This window comes from Lottia gigantea, assembly GCF_000327385.1.
Source record: "Lottia gigantea unplaced genomic scaffold LOTGIsca_48, whole genome shotgun sequence".
Classification (NCBI taxonomy): domain Eukaryota; kingdom Metazoa; phylum Mollusca; class Gastropoda; family Lottiidae; genus Lottia; species Lottia gigantea.
In genome coordinates this window covers 1,416,979-1,437,672 of record NW_008709663.1, presented here as the reverse complement: position 1 = coordinate 1,437,672, position 20,694 = coordinate 1,416,979, and the positions used below count along the sequence as shown (strand labels likewise).

The 20,694-nt window shown below is 36.5% G+C and overlaps 1 protein-coding gene across 1 annotated transcript in view; it reads left to right on the top strand.

The window, feature by feature from the left end:
• LOTGIDRAFT_164938 (hypothetical protein) overlaps positions 1-20,694 on the top strand; it is a gene marked incomplete at both ends in the record, with an annotated part of 36,748 nt that overhangs the window by 1,028 nt on the left and 15,026 nt on the right. The window contains 28 exons of the mRNA XM_009061440.1: positions 179-371; positions 1,601-1,732; positions 2,090-2,265; positions 2,638-2,743; positions 3,566-3,718; positions 4,240-4,348; positions 4,992-5,130; positions 5,856-5,976; positions 7,004-7,140; positions 7,681-7,781; positions 8,414-8,634; positions 9,249-9,382; positions 9,841-10,056; positions 10,774-10,914; positions 11,762-12,240; positions 12,751-12,853; positions 13,745-13,886; positions 14,069-14,249; positions 14,484-14,680; positions 15,154-15,351; positions 15,665-15,817; positions 16,189-16,281; positions 16,409-16,558; positions 17,261-17,517; positions 18,161-18,337; positions 18,793-18,930; positions 19,293-19,442; positions 19,775-19,961. Of these exons, the coding sequence (XP_009059688.1) occupies positions 179-371; positions 1,601-1,732; positions 2,090-2,265; positions 2,638-2,743; positions 3,566-3,718; positions 4,240-4,348; positions 4,992-5,130; positions 5,856-5,976; positions 7,004-7,140; positions 7,681-7,781; positions 8,414-8,634; positions 9,249-9,382; positions 9,841-10,056; positions 10,774-10,914; positions 11,762-12,240; positions 12,751-12,853; positions 13,745-13,886; positions 14,069-14,249; positions 14,484-14,680; positions 15,154-15,351; positions 15,665-15,817; positions 16,189-16,281; positions 16,409-16,558; positions 17,261-17,517; positions 18,161-18,337; positions 18,793-18,930; positions 19,293-19,442; positions 19,775-19,961 (4,684 nt within the window). The remainder of the gene's footprint in view (positions 1-178; positions 372-1,600; positions 1,733-2,089; positions 2,266-2,637; positions 2,744-3,565; positions 3,719-4,239; positions 4,349-4,991; positions 5,131-5,855; positions 5,977-7,003; positions 7,141-7,680; positions 7,782-8,413; positions 8,635-9,248; positions 9,383-9,840; positions 10,057-10,773; positions 10,915-11,761; positions 12,241-12,750; positions 12,854-13,744; positions 13,887-14,068; positions 14,250-14,483; positions 14,681-15,153; positions 15,352-15,664; positions 15,818-16,188; positions 16,282-16,408; positions 16,559-17,260; positions 17,518-18,160; positions 18,338-18,792; positions 18,931-19,292; positions 19,443-19,774; positions 19,962-20,694) is intronic.

Sequence of the window (20,694 nt, the reverse complement as noted above, 5' to 3'; positions counted from 1 at the left end):
CCCCCCCCCCCTTACCAATGGTTCTCGTTGTATGGCGTTGTCTGTTTTTAAAAAGACGTAAAATCCCTTTTTATTTCAGTAACGTTATGCTATCAAGGAACTGGAGGTTTTACTTTTAGCTGATTGTGTCTGTAATTGCACAATGTATTTTCATGAACCCAACTCTGTTTTATTTCAGCAACATTATGCTATCAAGGAACTAGAGGTTTTAGCTGATTGTATCTGTAACGGGCAGCAGACGGGGTGTGAGTTAAATAACGATACAATGGAATATAACTGTATTTGTGGTGGGAATACTAAAGGCCAGTTTTGCGAATCTTGTCAACCATTATTCAACCAACAACCATTTAAATATGGCGTACCATGTGATAGTAAGATTTTATTTTTTTACATACATAGGCCCTACCCAACCAATTAGGGGCGTATCTAGAAAACTGTTTCTATGAGGAGAGAGCCAAAGAAGGGAATCACCTTGAGACATGGGGTATGGGGCTAGTTTTGTGAATTGAGCAAGATTTTCAATTATTTTCCATTCTAATCAAATTTTTTACGAAGTTAGTTGATACAAAAATGATACATAATGATGTCAAAGTATTAGACGTAGTTCATGATATCTTGATATTGTGAAGATGATCTCTACCAAACAGTTGGTCGGTTCTCCTTCTACACAAGTATCTATCCGCTGGGTTTTATTTATACTGGATGCAACAGATACAGATTATATCCCGTTTTAGTAAAATTCCAACACAAAACCATCAGAGATGGAGATTCTCAAAGATCGTTTATTTTATTATTGTCTGATGATTGATCTAAGAACGATTATCTCCCCCTTAGTGCGTCAAGGGAGATAATTAACTGTACACAAACATCCTCAGCTTTGGCAAGGAAATTAAAAACTCGCATATTAAACAACTATCATTCATTTTATGATTATATTACCAGATACCAGCTTTTGTTTTCTTTCTGAAATTGAACATTATGTCTGTGCTAATGTTTATTCCCGTAGCGAACGTACATTATATCGAATATAAAGCCAGTTACGGAATAAAAAAATCTAGTGAAATCACCAAACTACGATGATTATGAAATCATTATTAGCATTAGCATTATTAGCACAATTCCTGTGCCTAACTTGCATGTTCTGCTTCAGATAGATAAGATTTATTGCATATACCATTATTTTCTCTACCATTCAATCAGTACCCTTTAGGGTGTGGGCCATGCACCCCTCTCTCCCCCTCCCCTAGGCCTTTGAAAGGTACCCAGGTAGTGAAAATTAAGCCCTTTAGGTCTAAATGCTAAAAATTCAGCTGAGACCATCTGAAATTCGTTGGCTTTTGGGGGCCTTTAGTAGGCCTTCAGGGGCTTTTGGCCTTTGGGCCTCACCTCAGAGAGACATATTTTTGTCTCCCCTCAGGATTTCTCTAGATCCGCCCATAAAATAATTCCCAATGTACTAGATGAAGGTGGAATTGAATCCTTACTACATTTCTTAAATTGGGGAATTCTATTCAACTCATTCTACAAAAACAGAAGAAAATAAAACTGCAATTATTAATTTCCTGAGTTGTAATGTCAATTATTCTGTTTAATTTTTCAGCCTGTAATTGTAACCAGCATGCATCAGAATGTTTCTATGACAAGGGTGTAGCAGCCCTCAAACAAAGTACTGACGGCAATGGAACTAAAAATGGTGGAGGGGTTTGTGTCAACTGTCTTCACCATACAACTGGTAAGAATATTGGTAGGGTTGGAAAGGCCTTTTGGGTAGGTCCTTGGGGGTAAGTTTGGAAAGGACCTTGGATAGGGGTTGGACAGATCCTTTCAAATAGGGTTGGCCCTTGGGTTAGGATGGCACAAGCCTTTTGAAATGTAGGGTTATAAGTCATAAAACTAAAGCATTTGGAAAAATAGGATTCCCTGAATTAAGATCCTACTGAATAAAGGCCTCCAGCTGAAAATAGGTTTTAAAAATTTGTTGCCTGAAATGATTTCACTGTAGGTAAAATATACTTATTCAATTTTCTTGATGAAATGAAAATTTAAAATTTTTTTGTGTTTATTTTTGATCATTTGATTTTAATTTCAGGTGTTAACTGTGAGAAATGTTCCACGAATTATTTTCGACCAATAGACAAACAGCAAACAGAAGAGGCAGCTTGTGTCCCGTGTGAATGTTCCATGTCTGGTTCCACTGTCAATCCAGTATCGTCGATCGTGGCTGATTGTATCATGAATAATGATAACTCTCTAGAAGCTGGACAGGTATGCATAAAAATCTGGCTAAAGATATTTAAACAGAACTTGAATCGTGGTTTTACTCGGAGTCTCATGCTATGCAATCTTCAGACAACTGATCTTTTTCCAGTCTGAAGTTGGGCAAGTAGAACTTGTTCTTATGTCTGTATTTCAGAACATTTGTTTAAACAAGAGTGCTTAGGGACATTATTGATGCAAAGATTTTTAGTTAAAATGTAGAAATAGAAAGAAAGAGGTTGAGAACCACTGATCTATATGATCACCTAATTGAGCTTACTAGAACCTAAAACTAAATATAACATAACATTCCTGTTTTTAGTTTCTATATTTTAAACTTTCAACGTTTGTCTAGAAATTATATTTGAAAAATTTTTTCAGGCTCCAGGAGATTGTTTTTGTAAGAAAAATGTTGAAGGAACGAAATGTACTCAGTGTAAAAAGGAATATTTTAATCTAAGAGCAGATAACTCTGATGGTTGTCAACGTAAGTATTATTTTGTGTAACAGTGTATCTTCAATTATAATTTTGATATTGCTGGTCACGTAATGAAGGTGGTCACTTATCAATCGTTACTTATGTTAAAAAGTTGTAGGGGGGGAACTTTATTGTGGTCGCATATTGAAGGTGATTGTTTAATAAAGTTGGGTGCATGAGCAGGATATACTGTATTTTGTTGGAACAGTTGCTTATGCTTATTCAACCATCTTGATACCATACTTGCTTATTAATATTGTCAAGATACACATTTACTGTTTGTGAAATTTAAGATATTGTTGCTGATGTTTATAATGATTAAGTATAAATCAGGGGGAGATTAAAAACACAACATATAGCCAGGCCTAGATGAAGGGATGATGCTGATAAAATTGTGACAGGTCCTGCCTCCTTGATCTCAGATAATCATGTACTGAACCTTCTGCGATTTACAGACCATAGCATCATTGAACGTAGTGATTTTATTGGATCGTATGCCAGCGAATATAGCCAATCAGATCCCCCAACAGAAAGACATAAACATTATGGCTTTGTGTTCACAGACTTCCTGTGGAGGCCTCTGATTGGTTGTATTCGCAAGCCTACAATCCAATCAAATTGCTTCATTTACAAACTTCAATGATACAAGAAAGGTGACTATTACAGTCATGGAATAAGTACAAAGGTCATAACAGCATAATGACACCATTTGGAAGTGGAAGTATGTAATACATTTTTCATTTTTTGTGGCCTGAGGGAGGGGTGGGATGGGGCATGGTCCAGATATGCCACTGGTTATCTAACAACATTTATATTGTGTAATTTTGACAGCATGTGATTGTGAAGTGGGAGGAACTATTGGTAGTAATAAAACATGTGAAAACGATTCCACGGGACAGTGTAACTGTAAACAGAATGTCCAGAATCGACAGTGTGATGAATGTAAAGATGGTTTTTATAATCTTAACCCTAATAACGCTGAAGGTAGGGACAGTTTGAGTTTAGCTTTGAAAGGGTTAATAGATCCATCGAAAAAGGTCATGGTAAAAAGTGTAAACACAGTATTATATGTCCTGTGAAGATCGGGATATTTTAAGTATTTTAGGGTGCCCATGATTGAGTTATTAGCAGACAACTTTTTGAACTGTGAACACTGTATGTGAACAACTTAAAATACATGTACATGACAAGCCTATTTTGATAATTCTTGACATTTTTGTATAACTAAATGTATTATGTTAACATTACGTGACCATTACATGAAATAATGTGACCATTACATGGTCGTTATGTGACCATAATGTGACCATTACGTGACCATAACCTGACCATAATGTGACCATTGCGTGACATCACTTCATAATAGTTTCTTATCCATAGATATCATATAAATAATAAGATATTATATTGTCAATGCTCTTATCAACTACCTGGAATATTATCATAGCAAGCTAACGATATTTGAAGTAAATTGATTGAATTAATGAGCTATGATCTATTTCCAGGATGTACTGCATGTGGATGTGATCCAGGTGGATCCCAGTCAATGACCTGTGATAAAACATTTGGAAAATGTCCGTGTAGAACGAACATAGACGCCATGAAATGTGACAGGTAAGATTTTTTATTCTTCTTTTTATATGACAACATTAAATATGGAAGATCCAGGCTGTCCAGTGGTCATAAACTAAAATTGACACATTAACTAAATGTGAAAAAAAAATGGCGCAACTTTCCCTTTAATTTTTCATTGCACCTTTTTTAACTATTATGGGATGTTTTCACGAGTGATACTAGCCGGACAAATCTGGCCCCAATAGTTTCTCAGATGGGATATTAGCACATCTAGAGCCACACATTGAATATTGGTGTTGCTCCGAAACCCATTTGAGTCACTCCTTTTTGAGAATTTTCACCATGACCTTATTTGACAAATTGTTTGGTCTTTATACGATTAATGAATCCATTGAAACATATTTTGCCAGTCATGTCTGTTCATAGCTTCAAACTGTGTGAATACCATTTTGATCTTCAGGACATTTTCTAAGCATATACGCCTAATTTTAGGGATTTTTCATGAATTTGAGATGAAAATTGGTAGTGTTTGATTTACGTGTTACTTGCCTGGTTGGGAAAATCAACAGCCCTGCCTGACCCAGATTTATGTTATTTTTATTTCAATTAATTATAAATTTATTTGTCTAAAATCTTTCAACAATTCACATCAGTTCATCTCAATTTCTATTTTTATTTTCAGCCCGAGTGATTTACATTATTATCCAGATGTTCATTTTATATCAGCCGAGTTTGAGTACGGAACAGGGGATGCTTCTTTAAGTCGAGGACCCCAATATGGTGGATTTAAAGGAGATGGATACGCTGATTTGAAATCAGGGGTGAGTAAAGTCTCAATTTCCCGTGCCCTATTTTTGAGGCCTTAACGAATCAAATCAGCATTTGACTACGCCCACATTATAATATTACCCATCAAAATTTGTTGGAAATTTATGTCAAAATTTTATGAAATTTTCTGTGTTTGATTAACAAATCAACAATTATATCTTGTACAAATTGTATTTTTGGTATGATTTGACATAGATTGGTGACTGCCCTTCATAAACTGAAAATATATCAGGGAAGTGGGCGTATCTTGCTTGGCAACCTCTTGTTTTTAAACACAAAACTTTCTATTTCTTGTGAATATTGTGACAGATAAGGAAGCAAATGGGAATATTTTTTAGTAGGGTACACAAATGTTTAATCAGGCATAAATTGATCTGATTGTATCACATGACCGATATAGTAGTGGCGGGTGTCATGCGAAGCGGACCATGCTTATATTTTTTGAAACACCTGATTGTATTTCTCTTTGAAAGAGTCCAATACTATTCTACCTTTACTCCTGAATTTTGATTGACAGAATTGTTGTGCTTGTACAGATTTTAATTATCTAGACACCTCTACTATACAGCTGACATTCAAAACAGTTTTGATAAATTTTGCTGATACAGGTACCTTGTTTCAATTGCGGAGGCAGAAGAACCTTGTGTGAAACTTATTTTACACTGAAATATTATTGGAAAGTAGGATGTAAAACTCTATTTCGTTTCATGTATTATAGAATTTAGTAGGAGTAAACTTAGCTATTCCTGGTGGAACTCAGCTAACAGGAGAATATATTCTAATCATTCGATATACTACTACCATAGCATCTACAGGTCAACTAGAGGTCAAATCTTTAGGTAAGTTGGGAAATAAAAATCCAATTACTTATAATCTGAATCGCGAAGCAAAACCAGAAATCCAAATTGATACTTCGGCAATACTTTGGTAACAGCAAATGAACTTCGAAATGAAGAAGTATATTGGTCATAACTGAGTAAGTATTTCATAGTAAAAAGTGGTATCCAGGCCCCGTATTCATGAAATGATCTTAGCGCTAGGATGTCCTAGGTTTTTATCTTCTAAAAATTGATTCTAGGATGTCCTAGGTTTTTATCTTCTAACATTGATTCTAGGATATCCTAGGTTTTTATCTTCTAACATTGATTCTGGGACATCTTAGCGCTAAGATCATTTCGAGAATTCATGGCCAGATGTCTAGAAGATTAAGCATTCCCTGCCTAATACAGAGATGATTTCAATTTGATCTATATAATATAGTTGCATTTAACGCTGACTTTCAGGTAGTGACATGAGTCTGTGTTCCATCACTTGTTTTGATTCTCGCCTTTCAACCTGCTGTGCTCTTACGATTCAACAAGAAATGAAACTCTTGTGGAAATTCATACCAACTGTTGAGGTTTAGACTGTCATCATTTCAATCAAGAGTTTTACATTCAGATAACACTTGATGTTTTTATCACTACAGCTTCTCTGCTACTTTTCTAGTCAAACAGTAGACCAAACTTTCTTTCTGTTTTTTAGTAGATTTTATTTAGTCAGAGTTTCCACAACACTTCAACCACCTCCAGAAGCCAGAGCTGCCTGATTCTCTACTACCATCTTACAGGGAATGGCACATTGGATCCTCGAGCTCAAAACCATATCTCCCTTAGTTATCAATGAATTCATTTAGATTTCTTACCGTCAATGGCCAACTTTATTTTAGCTTTTATTTTTAATCTAGCCACTTTAGTTTTCAGATAGGGTAAGGTCTTAAGATGGCCTGTGGTCTTTTTAATTCCTAACTAAAGTGGCTAAATTTAAAATAAAAGCAAATAGAAAACGGAACGTAAAGTATACATTTGATCATGATCTATTTTTTAGGAACATCGCCATTAATGATAAATTTCCCAGTATGCTCTAGTGGATGGTGTTCCGTTAATACTCTTGCCAGTCGTAATTTTACCTTACAACCTGCAGTTTACACCGTAACTATTAGAGTTCTAGGAGATATGTTCTTAGTAAGTTTGTACTTATATTAATTCCCCTGGGCTAACTCATACTGGTACAGATTCTTCTGTTGGCAGTTTTTTTTGGGTGGCATCAGCTCAGAAAGATGGTCTCGAAAACAGAAATCTATGTTTCAATCACAATATGTAACTTGTCAACATTTTAACATGTCCTGGAGAAATGTTCTTAATTGTACACTGCATGGTGTTGCCAGTCTCCGGCCCATAAAGGTGTGGGCACACGTGCAGTCTTGGAATGCGATTTTTCTCGCCAACTCAATTCTTGAGCAAAATCTCCCGCATGCCGTACTTTCATGACAAGATTATGGCATTCCCGACAGGAATTATAAGTTTGATATTTGTTTTTGGTAGTTTTATCATCATCATCCAATCAGATTCATTTTCCTTTCAATTGCATGCTCCACACGTGATTATTGACGTGGAAAATGACCGACTGGAGATTTTCATGTGCCCACACTTAAGGTGCAGAATAGTAGGATTTAAAACGCCATTCAATTCATATTTACTCTACTCTTTTTTTTCATATTTCAGGATCAAATTGTTGCTGTCCCTGTCGAGTTTGTTAACCCTCTATCTTCGTTAGTCGACCCATCCTTTTCCACAGTCTGTAATGTTCTAGAGAATAGCATTGGGTAAGTCAAATAGGGTTCAGCAGGGGCCAGGGTGGACCAGGGTGGACCAGGGTGGACCAGGGTGGACTAGGGTGGACTAGGGTGGACCAGGGTGGACCAGGGTGGACCAGGACTTCCCAAGAAATGAGACGGACATTGAGTTTTTAAATGCTTTGTGTTGTTAGCTCCCCTTGTATAATTCTGTAGCTCCAAAGCGCCCCCTCCCCCTGGAAGATTTAAAGGATGAAATTATATACATTATGTGATTCTGACTGCTGTAAGTTAAATAAATAAACTAAGTAGGCCTACTAACGATCTCAATTCTAAAATGAAAAACTCAAAATCTAAAACATTTTGGAGAAACATTGGTAACAGCTAACATTTTCACATGAAGAAGTTTATCAATTGTAAGTGAAAAGTGGTGTCTAGAAGAGTAAGCAACCCTGCCTGGCTCACATACACATACACATCATTTAAAATTGTAGATGAACTAAATGTCAGATTTTAGTTGTGAAAAGTGTCAGAGATAGCTAATAGCTGATAGCTGATCTATATCACCTGTAAATATTGAGATTTTTCATTCTGTCCTGGAGACCTCTATTGGTAATGTTATTTTTAAATCTATTAAAGATTTCATTTCATTTCGTCTCTAGGACTGACGATGCTGTTCAGAAGTTATGTAAGGCGAGTATATTCTCCATGACGACCTATTATTTAAATGGAGCCAGGTCATGTGACTGTGATAAAGATGGCAGTATGTCGATGGAGTGTGAGGTTTATTCAGGGACATGTCGGTGTAAGCCGGGGGTAGGAGGTAGAAAGTGCGATGAATGTTTACCAGGATTTTATGATTTATCCAATACTGGCTGTAAAGGTAAGTTGTAGCCACGGTAGCTCCTTGAGTTGAACACTTGCTTGCCGACCTAAAAGTCTAGGGTTTAATCCTGGCATAGGTTGAGTAAATACCTGCCGATGTGAGTTAAACATTTGCATGAAAGTTCTGGGGTTTATTCCATCATGAGTCTAGATAGTGCCTTTGATTTATCCAGTCCTACCCTTGTTAGTGGTTCAGGTCGGAGGGGCTGACAATGAAAAAGCATTAAGTGGTTCAGATGGGACAATAACCAGGGCGGTGTGTGCTACAGGCTATGCTATTGTTCCTACGACAGTTGGAAATCTAATGCAGCTGTCCTGGCAAAATTTCCATTTTGCATACTGCATAGCATTGCCTGTCCACATTAATCCAAATAGATACAGAAAAGTAGGAAGTAAAACTCCATTTCTATTCATTTGTAAAGTTAAGTTTATTTTTGAACTAACCATCAATAACATTCTAAAATCATTACTTTATTTATATTTGTATTTGTTTATGACAGGAAATAGCACATAATCTCTCTTTTTTGTTCAAATTTCATTTATACCTGACAGTTGTTATTGTGATTATAGATTTATAGGAGATTTCCACATCAAAAACATTTTCTATTCCAGCATGTGAATGTAAGGGAAGTAACTCTGTATGTGATAAGGGAACTGGTCAATGCGTCTGCCCACCTAATACTATTGGTAGAATTTGTGATACGTGTGCTGTTTATCATTGGAATTGGAGCTCTGCTGGGTGTCAGGTGAGGAATTAACATTGTTAAGTTTAATTATTACTGTAGTTTTCAACCTGTTTTTGTATGTGTCCTCAGATCGTATAAACAATGTCCCAGATATCGAAGTGAAACGAGGATTGGACACCAGGCACAGTCTCAGTAGTATGTAGTACTAAATGCTGCAAATAATTCTTCGAGTATTCAGAGACAATGTTAATCGAGGCAGTGTAAAGTGTAGTCATACGAGATATTGTATATATTGTTGTTAAATAGGTATTTTGTTATAACCTTTGGAAATCAAAAAAGAGTAGGCTAATGCCCCTGTCCTGGCAAAATTTCCCTCATCGCATACAGCATCTCTGTCTTCATTAATCCACATGGTGCAGAAAAGTAGGACGTAAAACTCAATTCATTTCATTTCATTTCAATTAACATAATTGAAAATTGATAGAAATCATTTGTAACACCAATATTTATTTTTTCAGCCTTGTGGTTGTGATGTGACAGGCTCAATCTCAGCCGGGTGTGACCAGAAGACGGGTGTGTGTACCTGTAAACTGGGTGTGGAGGGTGAGAAATGTACCCAGTGTAAAGATGAATTTAAACTGTTCAGTGTCAGTGGATGTTCGTCTTGTCTATGTTCTACTGTAGGCTCTAACAGTACTGTTTGTGCTAAAACTACTGGACAATGTATTTGTAAGGTTAGTACACTAATAGATACACTAGGGTTTTTGGTGCTTTAGGTTAGAATCTTGCCTTTAAAGAATCAACAGTAGGACTAGTACCAGTTAAGAAGTTAAAGTGTTGTCAAGGATGTGCAGGTCAGTGAGCCCCAGAAAGTTTGAAATTGGAAAAAAGTAATGTAATACTTGTTTTATGTCAAATTTTCCCTTATATCACACTGTATGGTGTTGCCTAACTTCACTAACTCACTATGAAGCAAAAAATTAGGATGAAAAACTCCCATTTTATTTCATTTCTAGCAGTTGTAGAAAATTTGGAGCTCTCAATTCCTAGGCCTACCTGTTACAAGCTGGGTCCACTGTGAGAAGGCTTCTGTCTGTTCTAGCATTGGAAACTTTACATGGCACCATTTAATTAGTAACAAAATGATGGTTATGGGTTGTAATCTTGGTCAGCATGTGAAAGTGTTGATTATCCCAGTTGACCCAGCTGTAAATGGGTACGGATAATCCAGAAAAGATCAATGCCAAGGGGTTTGGTCATGGACCAGCTGATGAAAAGTATCCTCTTGATCCTAAGATGTTATCTTTCTAAAATCAATGCCTAGAAGTTTGGCCAAGAGATATCCGAAGGTTACACCAGTAGATAGGATCCTCTTGAAACATAGCTTATCCTGGTAAAATACAGTCATTGTTTCTTTCTAAAGCTGTTATAATTGGTGTTGTATTTTGTAGGAGAATGTCGCAGGTATGATATGTGATCAATGTTCAGCCACGTCTTTCTATCTGGACAAGGCTAACGATGCAGGGTGTCTGGACTGTGTTTGTATGGGAATTACTCAGTCTTGTTCTTCCAGTACTCAGCGTCTTTCTAGGGTAAGTGACTGACTTTTTAAATGGTTTGAAAATGTCGAATGAGCAGAATGGGTACGATAGACACAAACGTGTTCCCCAATTCTATCATGTATATAAATAAACATCCTAAAACTAATATATGATATCTGATATTAAAGGGGCATTCTCCTTTTTTTGTAGGTCAAAATGTTTTTTTTGAGGTATAATTTAAGATGTTTTTGATAATCAAAACTTTTTACCAAAAAGCGGAATACCCCTTTTAGGAAACTTTGTATTGAGATGCAGACTGGATGTTATTAATCAGTTGAGAATTATTTTGATGAATTATAAATTGAGCTTTCATTTGGGCTTTTGTCTATATTCCTCAAATTGAAAGTAGAGTTGATGAAAGGTGGTATACTGTTGTGTATTTATGAGTCAAGTTTTAAAGATGGGTTTCCTTATTTTTTAGTGTCAAATTAAGCAAACTATTTGGCTAATTGGTGTTTGTAATGAATTATCATGTATTCTTAATCATATCATTATGTTCTTATTGCATATAACTAAAGAGTTTAAACCACTTATAAATGTCCATGTATGTACGGTTTGGATAAACAAAAAAAATACTTTTTGACCTTTCTTGATCGGTCACTGATTGATATTCTACTGGTAATTCTCTTCTAATTTAGCTAATGATGAATTAATTATGGACAAATGAGACAAGTCATTAGAACACCTTTACTTTCTATTCATATAAGTATTAGCATTTTCATAAATGAAATAAGGGAACCCATCTTTAGGTATATTTTGTATACAGTTTATGAGTGAATGAAACAACCTAGTTACTGCTGTTACCTGGTTCACAATGTTACAATGTTCTATTTTCCAGACTTCAACTCTACTGACGACAAACTTGGGAGGCAAACTACAAGCTTCTATACAACTGAGTGATGGACAGGGGGCGCTAGTAAACAATACTATCAACATTATATCCGGGGACACGATGTATCTATCTGTAACTCAGGAGGGGACAACTCCTCAATATTGGATGGCTCCTGGTGATTTAAAGGGTAACTTACTCCATTTGTATGGTATGAATATAGACACTGACATCCAGTACACATCGACTGGTAGCGGAACAGCGAGTCCGGCTCAAGCCATCATGGTTGGACGGAAGGGAAGATATGTTCACGATTTTGGGGCACCTGGCGCAGACAATAAAACTCAACTTAGCGTAAAGGTTGATGAGAAATCGTGGTTGAAAGATGGAACGACAGCGTTAAATCGAAGTGACTTTATTCTTGCCATTAGCAGCGTGGATTATATTCTCTTACCTGCTTCATTTTTAAACGGACCTCATACATCACAGTAAGTCATTTTTAAAATCTTGAAACTTTCAAGTTATGTTTGAATGTTTGTGCTACCTACACAACAATCATGTATGCACAATAATATAGGTAAAGACTATTGAAACAACAAGTACATTGATATAACAGTGACCCAAATAATATCCCCTTTTTTAGGCTTCCTACATTCCTTATTTGTACATAAAGAGATTGTAAAGAAGTTTTCTAAACTTTTTATATTTATCGGGGACACTGACAGCATCAATTTGCACCATTCCAATTTTTAATCAGATGTCTGTGGTTCCTGCAATTCCACTAAAACTGAGTGTTTGATGAAGTCAAAATGTTGCGATTTTAGTAGGAACCACAGACTTCTGACTGAAAATTAGAATGGTGTAAATTGATGCTATCAGTGTCCCGATACACCCAAAAAACTAGAAAACCTCTTAGCAATCCATACAGTACAAATAAGTTTACATTTTCGGTTATTTTGAACATTTTCGAAATCGATTATTTCATCCACCTTTTATAGGTTACATAGACTGGTTTATTATAAAAAGGAATCAACAGGCTCGGTGAACCTCATGATGGAAAACTGTCAATGTGGGACAGGCTACATTGGGTCGTCTTGTGAGGTAAGGGTGGGGCTGGTTCCCTAAAGGAAGGGGTGGTTCTCTGAGGTAGATGGCTGTGAATTTTCTTCTGTTGGTTTTAATGGTTGGTGTATGTTGGTGGTTGGATTAATGATTTTTTCTTATCGTCTGGTATTTTCTTTAATTAATGGTAATAGCCAATCAGATGCGAGTATCTTCCATATGGTAATTGGTAGTTAAACTATATTTTATGTTTCACGTGACGTGTTTTTTTATTGAAGTTTTCTTTTTCTTCTTTTACAATTTGGTGAAAGTTGTTCTTTATTTCTTTATTACATTGTGTTTTATTTGTGATTTTTACAAGTAAGTTTGATAAGGCCTCTCAAGTTATAGATTTTAATAGGTTTGTAGCTGTACAACTTTTTGGGGTGACACTGTACTCCATTCATACCTGCAGTAAATGTGATTTGTGTAGTCAAAAGGACTGTGCCCTTTGACCTTAGAATCTTGAGGAGTTAAAGGGTACTACTTGTGGTTCAAATTACAATTTGTTACACACTAAGTTTTTGAAAGGAGTCTCCTGTTTCAAGTGTTTTTAGTTCTGTCCTGTTTTTTTGTTTTGAGGTGGTCCTGTTTTTTTGTTTTGATGTGGTAATTGAAAGAGATAGTAACCAATTTCCTTCTGTGGTCTGTTGTTCCTGTAACTCCATTAAAACTAAGTGTTTGATGACGTCACTAAAAGCAAAAGTTCTTATGTGATAAAGCATATTTTGTGATGTCATCAAACACTTAGTTTTTGTGGAATTGCAGGAACTACAGATGCCTGATTGAAAATTGCTATCAGTGTCCCCACAATTAAACATTTTTCATTAATCATGCATGTGTATTTAATGGTGGGGAACTAACCATGCTTGTTGTTTTTTATTTTTCCAGGAATGCGCCCCTGGGTACAGGCGAGATAAAGTAGGGGAGAAGGGCTACCTGGGGGTCTGTGTACCCTGTGAATGTAATAACCATGCAACAGAATGTAACCCTGACACTGGGGACTGTATTAACTGTCAACATCAAACTACAGGTCAGTGTAGGTAGAGATGGGAAGGGGGAGGGGGGTGATAAAGGGGTGGGGGATAGACTGGTACCTGTACACAATCCCAGTCCTATAGTGCTAGTATTCCTGCCTCGCTAGTGACATATTCCGAAGTAATCTTAGTTATTTAGCTCCAATTTATATAGAAAATTTCATCCTTTTTATTCCAGGATCCAAATGTGAGATGTGTAAGGCTGGTTACTATGGTGATGCTACACTAGGGACACCTAGTGATTGTAATGAATGTATGTGTTATCCCCCACGTGTTGTCAACTCGACCTGTGAACAGGAGTCAGGCAGTATAAAATGTCTATTCTGTGAAACTGGATATGTTGGTAATCTCTGCGATGAGTGAGTAACTTTTTTCACACCGAAATGGCAATGCGAAGGTATATTGCCAGTCCGTCTGTCATTATAATTTCTTGCAAATAGAAAAAATGTTACTTTTTATGCATCTAATTTGAAAATATGAGCAACCATTGCAAATTTGTCTATCTATGTTATAGACAGAAATGGGGCAATTAATTATGCAGACTGAACACTGAAATCGGATTTGAAATTTTTTTTTTACGCCTTTTTTTTCAGATGTGACACATTTTACTATGGCAACCCTAACATATTGAACACTGGGAAATGTACAAGATGTAATTGTAACGGGAACAGCGATTCATGTGATAAAAACACTGGGAAATGTATTGACTGTAAATCACAAACTGTCGGAGACCATTGTGAACGCTGCCAAGATGGCTTCTTCGGAAATGCTACATCTCAGAGTTGTGCCAGTGAGTTAATGGTTTATATAAATTTTGAGTAGCAAAAGTCTGTATAGACCACATTCACGCCTTGTTTTTCCCAGCGATATCTCATAGTAGCTGTAATTTTACTATAGAAATAATTTGTCTTGGGTTATGATAGATGCCGTATTTTTGGTTTTCTCAGAAGCAGTTTTAAAGATTATGATATCACAGGTAATAATCTGAATCTGAAGAATCTTGATAACTGCACCCAGGAAGGTTTGTTATCACGACTGCTAATAAAGGTTTTCTAAAATTGTATGTGTATCGGGGACACTTATAGCATTAATTAACATGAAGTCAGACGTCTTTGGCTCTTGCAATTTCACTGAAAAGTAAGTGGTTCAAATTACTGCTATCAGTGTCCCTGATACACATTTTAGAAAACCTCTTAACAATCCCTTTAATTCTTTAAAGATATCCAAAATAAAGTGTGTCATATGTCTTATTATATATTTCAGATTGTGCATGTTCCCCAGGGGGTTCAAGTTCCTCAGTTTGTGACACCAGTACAGGACAATGTCCGTGTTACACAGGGGTTGGTACCAGACAGTGTAGTAAATGTAAAACAGGATTCTGGGGATACTCTGATCGCCGGTCATTTGGTTCGTATTCCAAGAATTTTTCCTTGTTTCTTCCTTGTCCATTTAACCTACAGTGTAAGGAGCAGTGGTGGATGGCTCAGTGAATTAGACGCTTGCTCGTTAACCTGAAAGTCCAGTGTTCAATCCTGGCATAGGTCAAGATAATACCTGACCAATCAGATGACTGGAACACTAAAAATTGCTTAGAGGAGTCTCAGGGTTCCAGGAAAGTGAAGATGTCCGTATTGGTGATGGTTTTATGATATGATATTTCCATGCTAACAAATATCTGGGATTTTGAAACACGATGTGAGATTATATTTTGATTTCAGGTTGTGTACCGTGTAACTGTATTGAAACACGATGTGAGATTATATTTTGATTTCAGGTTGTGTACCGTGTAACTGTATTGAGGCAGGAAGTACCACGTTACAGTGTAATGATGCTGATGGGAAATGTACGTGTAAACCTAACGTTCAGGGTGATAAATGTGATACCTGTGAAGATGGATATTTTGGTTTACCAACTCAACCTTGTGAAGGTAATGTAACAGATTTCTTATAAAACATGGCCAATCTTAAAATTAAATTCCAAATATGGTGCTAGGTGGACAGACAATCGGAATCTTGCTATACATTGTGGCCATTTAATCAAAACACACCTGAATGCCCAAAATTTGTAACTCATTTGCTTTGAGCATTATAATCTTTACATCATGTCCATTACATGGAAAACAAATGGTGGTAGCTGGTTTTAATCTCAGTTAGTGTGTGAAAGTCTGGTGACCTTGAATAAGTCATCTTGAATGTTTACAATGTGTACATTACTTTGGAATAAATGGTGGTTGTTGGTTCTAATCTAGGTCGATCTACAAAAGTATAATGAATAAGTCATCTTTCCTCATTATTCCAGTCAACCTACTGTCAGTGGATAGAAAATATTCTAAGAAACTAAGTTGTTTTCCTTGTAAAATGGATACTAAGAGGTTTGATGAAGGACCAGCTGGTAGAAAAGATCCCAGAGAACATAAGTTCTCATCCTTGTAAAATATTGTTATTTATCTTGTGTTTTATTCACCTTGCCTTATATCTTGTCATATATCATTATGTAACTAACACTATATCTATTGTAGCTTGTAACTGTAATGTAACTGGAACTGTAACTGGTCAGATGACATGTAACAAGACATCAGGTCAATGTGACTGTAAATCAGGAGTAAGTGGAAGACAATGTAATGAATGTATGAAGTTTTATTCTGGGTTCAGTGAAGCCGGCTGTACTGGTAGGTTTCTTAGATTTTAGCATTGTGTTATTATTATTCACTCGTCTAAACTAAACAACGTGACAAACTTATCAAGTCACTTGTCTACCGAGTTGAAATGGGGTTTAACTCAGATATACTTTGATGCCAGACCTTGTTGAATCAAAAATTTTGTCCCATCCAACCAAGCTGTACTGTATACTCTCCAAATAGAACAAAAGTGATGGAAGCAAGGGGTTGAGATAAGCATGCTCCCATACCCTTAAAGGCATACATGTGGGTTCCTGAATGATGGGGGAGGGGAAAGGACTGAATGTCGAGGGGGCTAAGAATATGCTTTGAAAGCACTCTATTTGATATCAAATTAATAAAGATATTGTCGAAGATCGTAAGCTAATCAAGAGGTTTTGCCAAGGACAAGCTAGTAGGATTCTAGAAATCTTAAATTGTCATACATGTACATGTACAATCAGTGTGTAGAGGTTTGAGCTTCATTCAAGCATAGATTCAAGTACTGTCCTATATTTTAACCTATAGATTTTTCAACCAGGCTCCCCCTGATAGGCTGGAAATATGTCCTGTCATTTGGATAAAAAATACACCTTGTCTAACTGTTGTCAATGTTAAGTATCTTTACGAAAATGTCAGCATGGCATTGTTGGTCAAATAATAGTAGAAAGTAGCTCGTAAGATTTATTTTCATTCTCATTCTAACTCTTTCAGCATGTGGAGAGTGTGAACAGTCTCTAGGTAACGACACTTTAAAACAGATCGAAAGATACGCAGAATTGTGGAGCGGAACTCAGAAAGTTTCAGGGATACAAGAACAAGACATGGTGCTACGTAATCTGCAGTCAGAGTTAAATATGACCCTGGGTAACCTAGGACTAGGAGGTGGTTCGTCTCAAACCAGTGTGACAGCTAATCTCTCCAGTTTAACTACTAGTAGTAATACAGAAATAGACAAACTCATGTCACAGGTAAGATTTTCCATGGTCGTGCTCGATTGGTGAATTCTGCACGCTCAGGAAGTTCAATAAAACAAACAGATTTGGAAAAGGATTCAGAATTCATTACATATCTGCTGAGAAAAATGTAGGTGCAGACAGAATTTAAAATGGCGGAAAAAGGAAAAGAGGTGAACATTTTGAATATTCATATCCGTTCGATTAAGGCCAGAGTTGACGTATCACAGTTGACAAGATAACCACGCCCCTTTCAACAAGGGAGGTAAATCTTCAATGTTCTGTCAACCTTCTCTTACGTCGTCATTGGAACAGACGGACCCTGTTCAGAGTTCACCAATGGAGCTCTGTTTCCTTTTTTGTTCATATGCACGCTTAAAGTCCTTTGTTGAATTTACCTTTATTTGCAAAACTTACTGTCCTGATTTTATATACAAAACAATTAAAAATTCTTAAAAAGGGTACAGATATTTATCAAGTGAAATATGAAGGGGTCTGTAAAGATATCTGAAATATGTCCAATTTAGTATCAGTAAGATTTTGGAATCCAGACTCCATTTCAAGTCGTTTTGATTTACTTCTCTATGTTGTGAAATTGTTATGAAAATCTTATTAAATTTAAAAAGAGATTTCTTAAATTTTCCATTTCGTTTTACAGGTGACGCGTTTAGAAAAAGGAACTGAACAGTATAAAAACGACTGTACCGCAGCAAATAATAAAATTGTTGTCATGGTAACAAAAAGTAATATGGTACTTAGTAATGCTTCAGCTGTCAAACAGAAATCATCGAACTATGATTTAACCTTGACAACATGGGACACCACGGCTACACAGGTTGGTTCGATCTTTAATTTGTTTTTTCAATGATGGGGAGCATAAAATACTTATAGTAGGCCTACACTACCCTCACTTTCTTTTTTTCTATAGATGTCTTTTCTATATAAATGTATATGGCAGAGTCTTAAGAAAAGACGAGTTGTCATTTTAACTTTCAAACTCAGATAATTCTGGACACACATGGATTTGAAGGCTCAAATTTTGATGGTGAGCTGTGAACACTGATTAGCTCAGCTAAAATATTCTTGTTTCTCAGACTACTGTAGAATTGGTCCAACAGATGGCGAACCTGTCTGTTTAATTCTGTTCTGTTAACACAATATCAAGCTTTTGGCCAATACTGCCAGCCTGGTTGAATTTCCCTCATTGCACACTACATGACATTGCCTTTCTTAATTATCGTAACTAGAGCATAAAAGTTGGATATGTGACTCTATTTCATTATCTTTCAGATATTGAACCAAGGTAGTTCTGATGGCAGTGGTATTAGTCTAGATTTCTCCGCGGAGAAACAGAAGGCAGACGCAGTTCTGGCCAAGATAAAAGATGTAACAAGGGTTGGTAGTATGGATACTAAAGTCAGTCAACAGGTAAGGTGTTTGGCGCTGTTAGGTTAGAAACCACTCACTCGTTCTGCAGACACCTAGCTTCGTAATTATTTTCTGATTCTGCTGATATCTGTTAAGGTTTTTGGCACTGTTAGGTTAGAAACCACTCATGCATTTTGAAGAACCTAGCTTCAGAATTCTTTTCAGATTCAGATTATGCCAATTTAGATAAAACTATGGCATTTTCCAAAAAAACTGAAAGAGGAAACAAATTCGTCTGAATAGAAAAACTCAAGACTTTGGATTCAAAGTTTAATTCTTGATATCTTTGTCCATTTGAGTTTGAAGGAATTTTGCAGAACCCAATTGATTACGTTGTGTTGATTTTTGTTTTGATTTTCCAGTCTGGTTTGATAGATAATATAAAAACACAGTCGAGTACGGTAGAAACGGACATCCAGTCGGGAGCCAAATCCGTGCTAGATAAGGAACAGGAGCTAGTGGCATTACTGGCCAAAGAAACAGACATCCGAACAAAACAAACCACTGCCAGGGTGAGTTGTCATGACAATTTTCATAACATCGTGCGAAATGAAATGACATCACAATAACCTCAAGTCTCCATCTGTGCTGAAAACAAAATATCCTCCTATAGTCGAATGTTAATATTTTAGGGAGGGGGGAAGGGGAACAACCGCTCAATTCCATTACTGCAAATTAACACCATACACAATTACCCCTATATACAGTAATCTGATTGGATAATAAAATTTGATATAAAATCAATTTTAGTAAATGACCAATCAGATGACTGCAATACTAAAATCATCATAAGTTACTGAAATGTTATAAGCCAGACGGTAACAAGAGTTGCTGTATTTTCCAGAGATACAAAACAAACACAGAAGAGAATGTCTTAGAAGCTGGTAAACTGATATCGAAAGCTGACAATGAAACTAAAACAGCCCAGACTGATTTGGACAGTGGGAAAGCTGCTGTGCTCAAACATGATGCTATTTATAACGGCGTGGCAATGACTGCTGTAGCAGACGACCTTAAACCACTTCCAACTGGTATGTTAAACTCAGTTAAAGCTTAACAACCTGCACATTACGTCATTAACTTTATTACATCAAACAAATGGTGGTGGTGGGTTCTAATCTCGGTTGGCATGTGAAAATCTGATGACCTTGAATAACTCATCTTTCCTTATTATCAAGTCGTGTTAATGATCTGGGAAAGATCAATGCAAGGATTACTGGTAGAAAGATCCTTGGTGAATCTTTTTATTACCCCTGTAAGATCAATGCCAAGAGGTTTGGCCAGGGACAAGCTGGTAGAAAGATCCTTGGTGAATCTTTTTATTACCCCTGTAAGATCAATGCCAAGAGGTTTGGCCAGGGACAAGCTGGTAGAAAGATCCTTGGTGAATCTTTTTATTACCCCTGTAAGATCAATGCCAAGAGGTTTGGCCAGGGACAAGCTGGTAGAAAGATCCTTGGTGAATCTTTTTATTACCCCTGTAAGATCAATGCCAAGAGGTTTGGCCAGGGACAAGCTGGTAGAAAGATCCTTGGTGAATCTTTTTATTACCCCTATAAGATCAATGCCAAGAGGTTTGGCCAGGGACAAGCTGGTAGAAAGATCCTTGGTGAATCTTTTTATTACCCCTGTAAGATCAATGCCAAGAGGTTTGGCCAGGGACAAGCTGGTAGAAAGGATCCTCAGGAACAAGTTGCTATCCTTGTAAAAAATGGTGTGCTTCTTTTTCTTTTTAATGATTGTACAATATGTCTTCTCTTAATG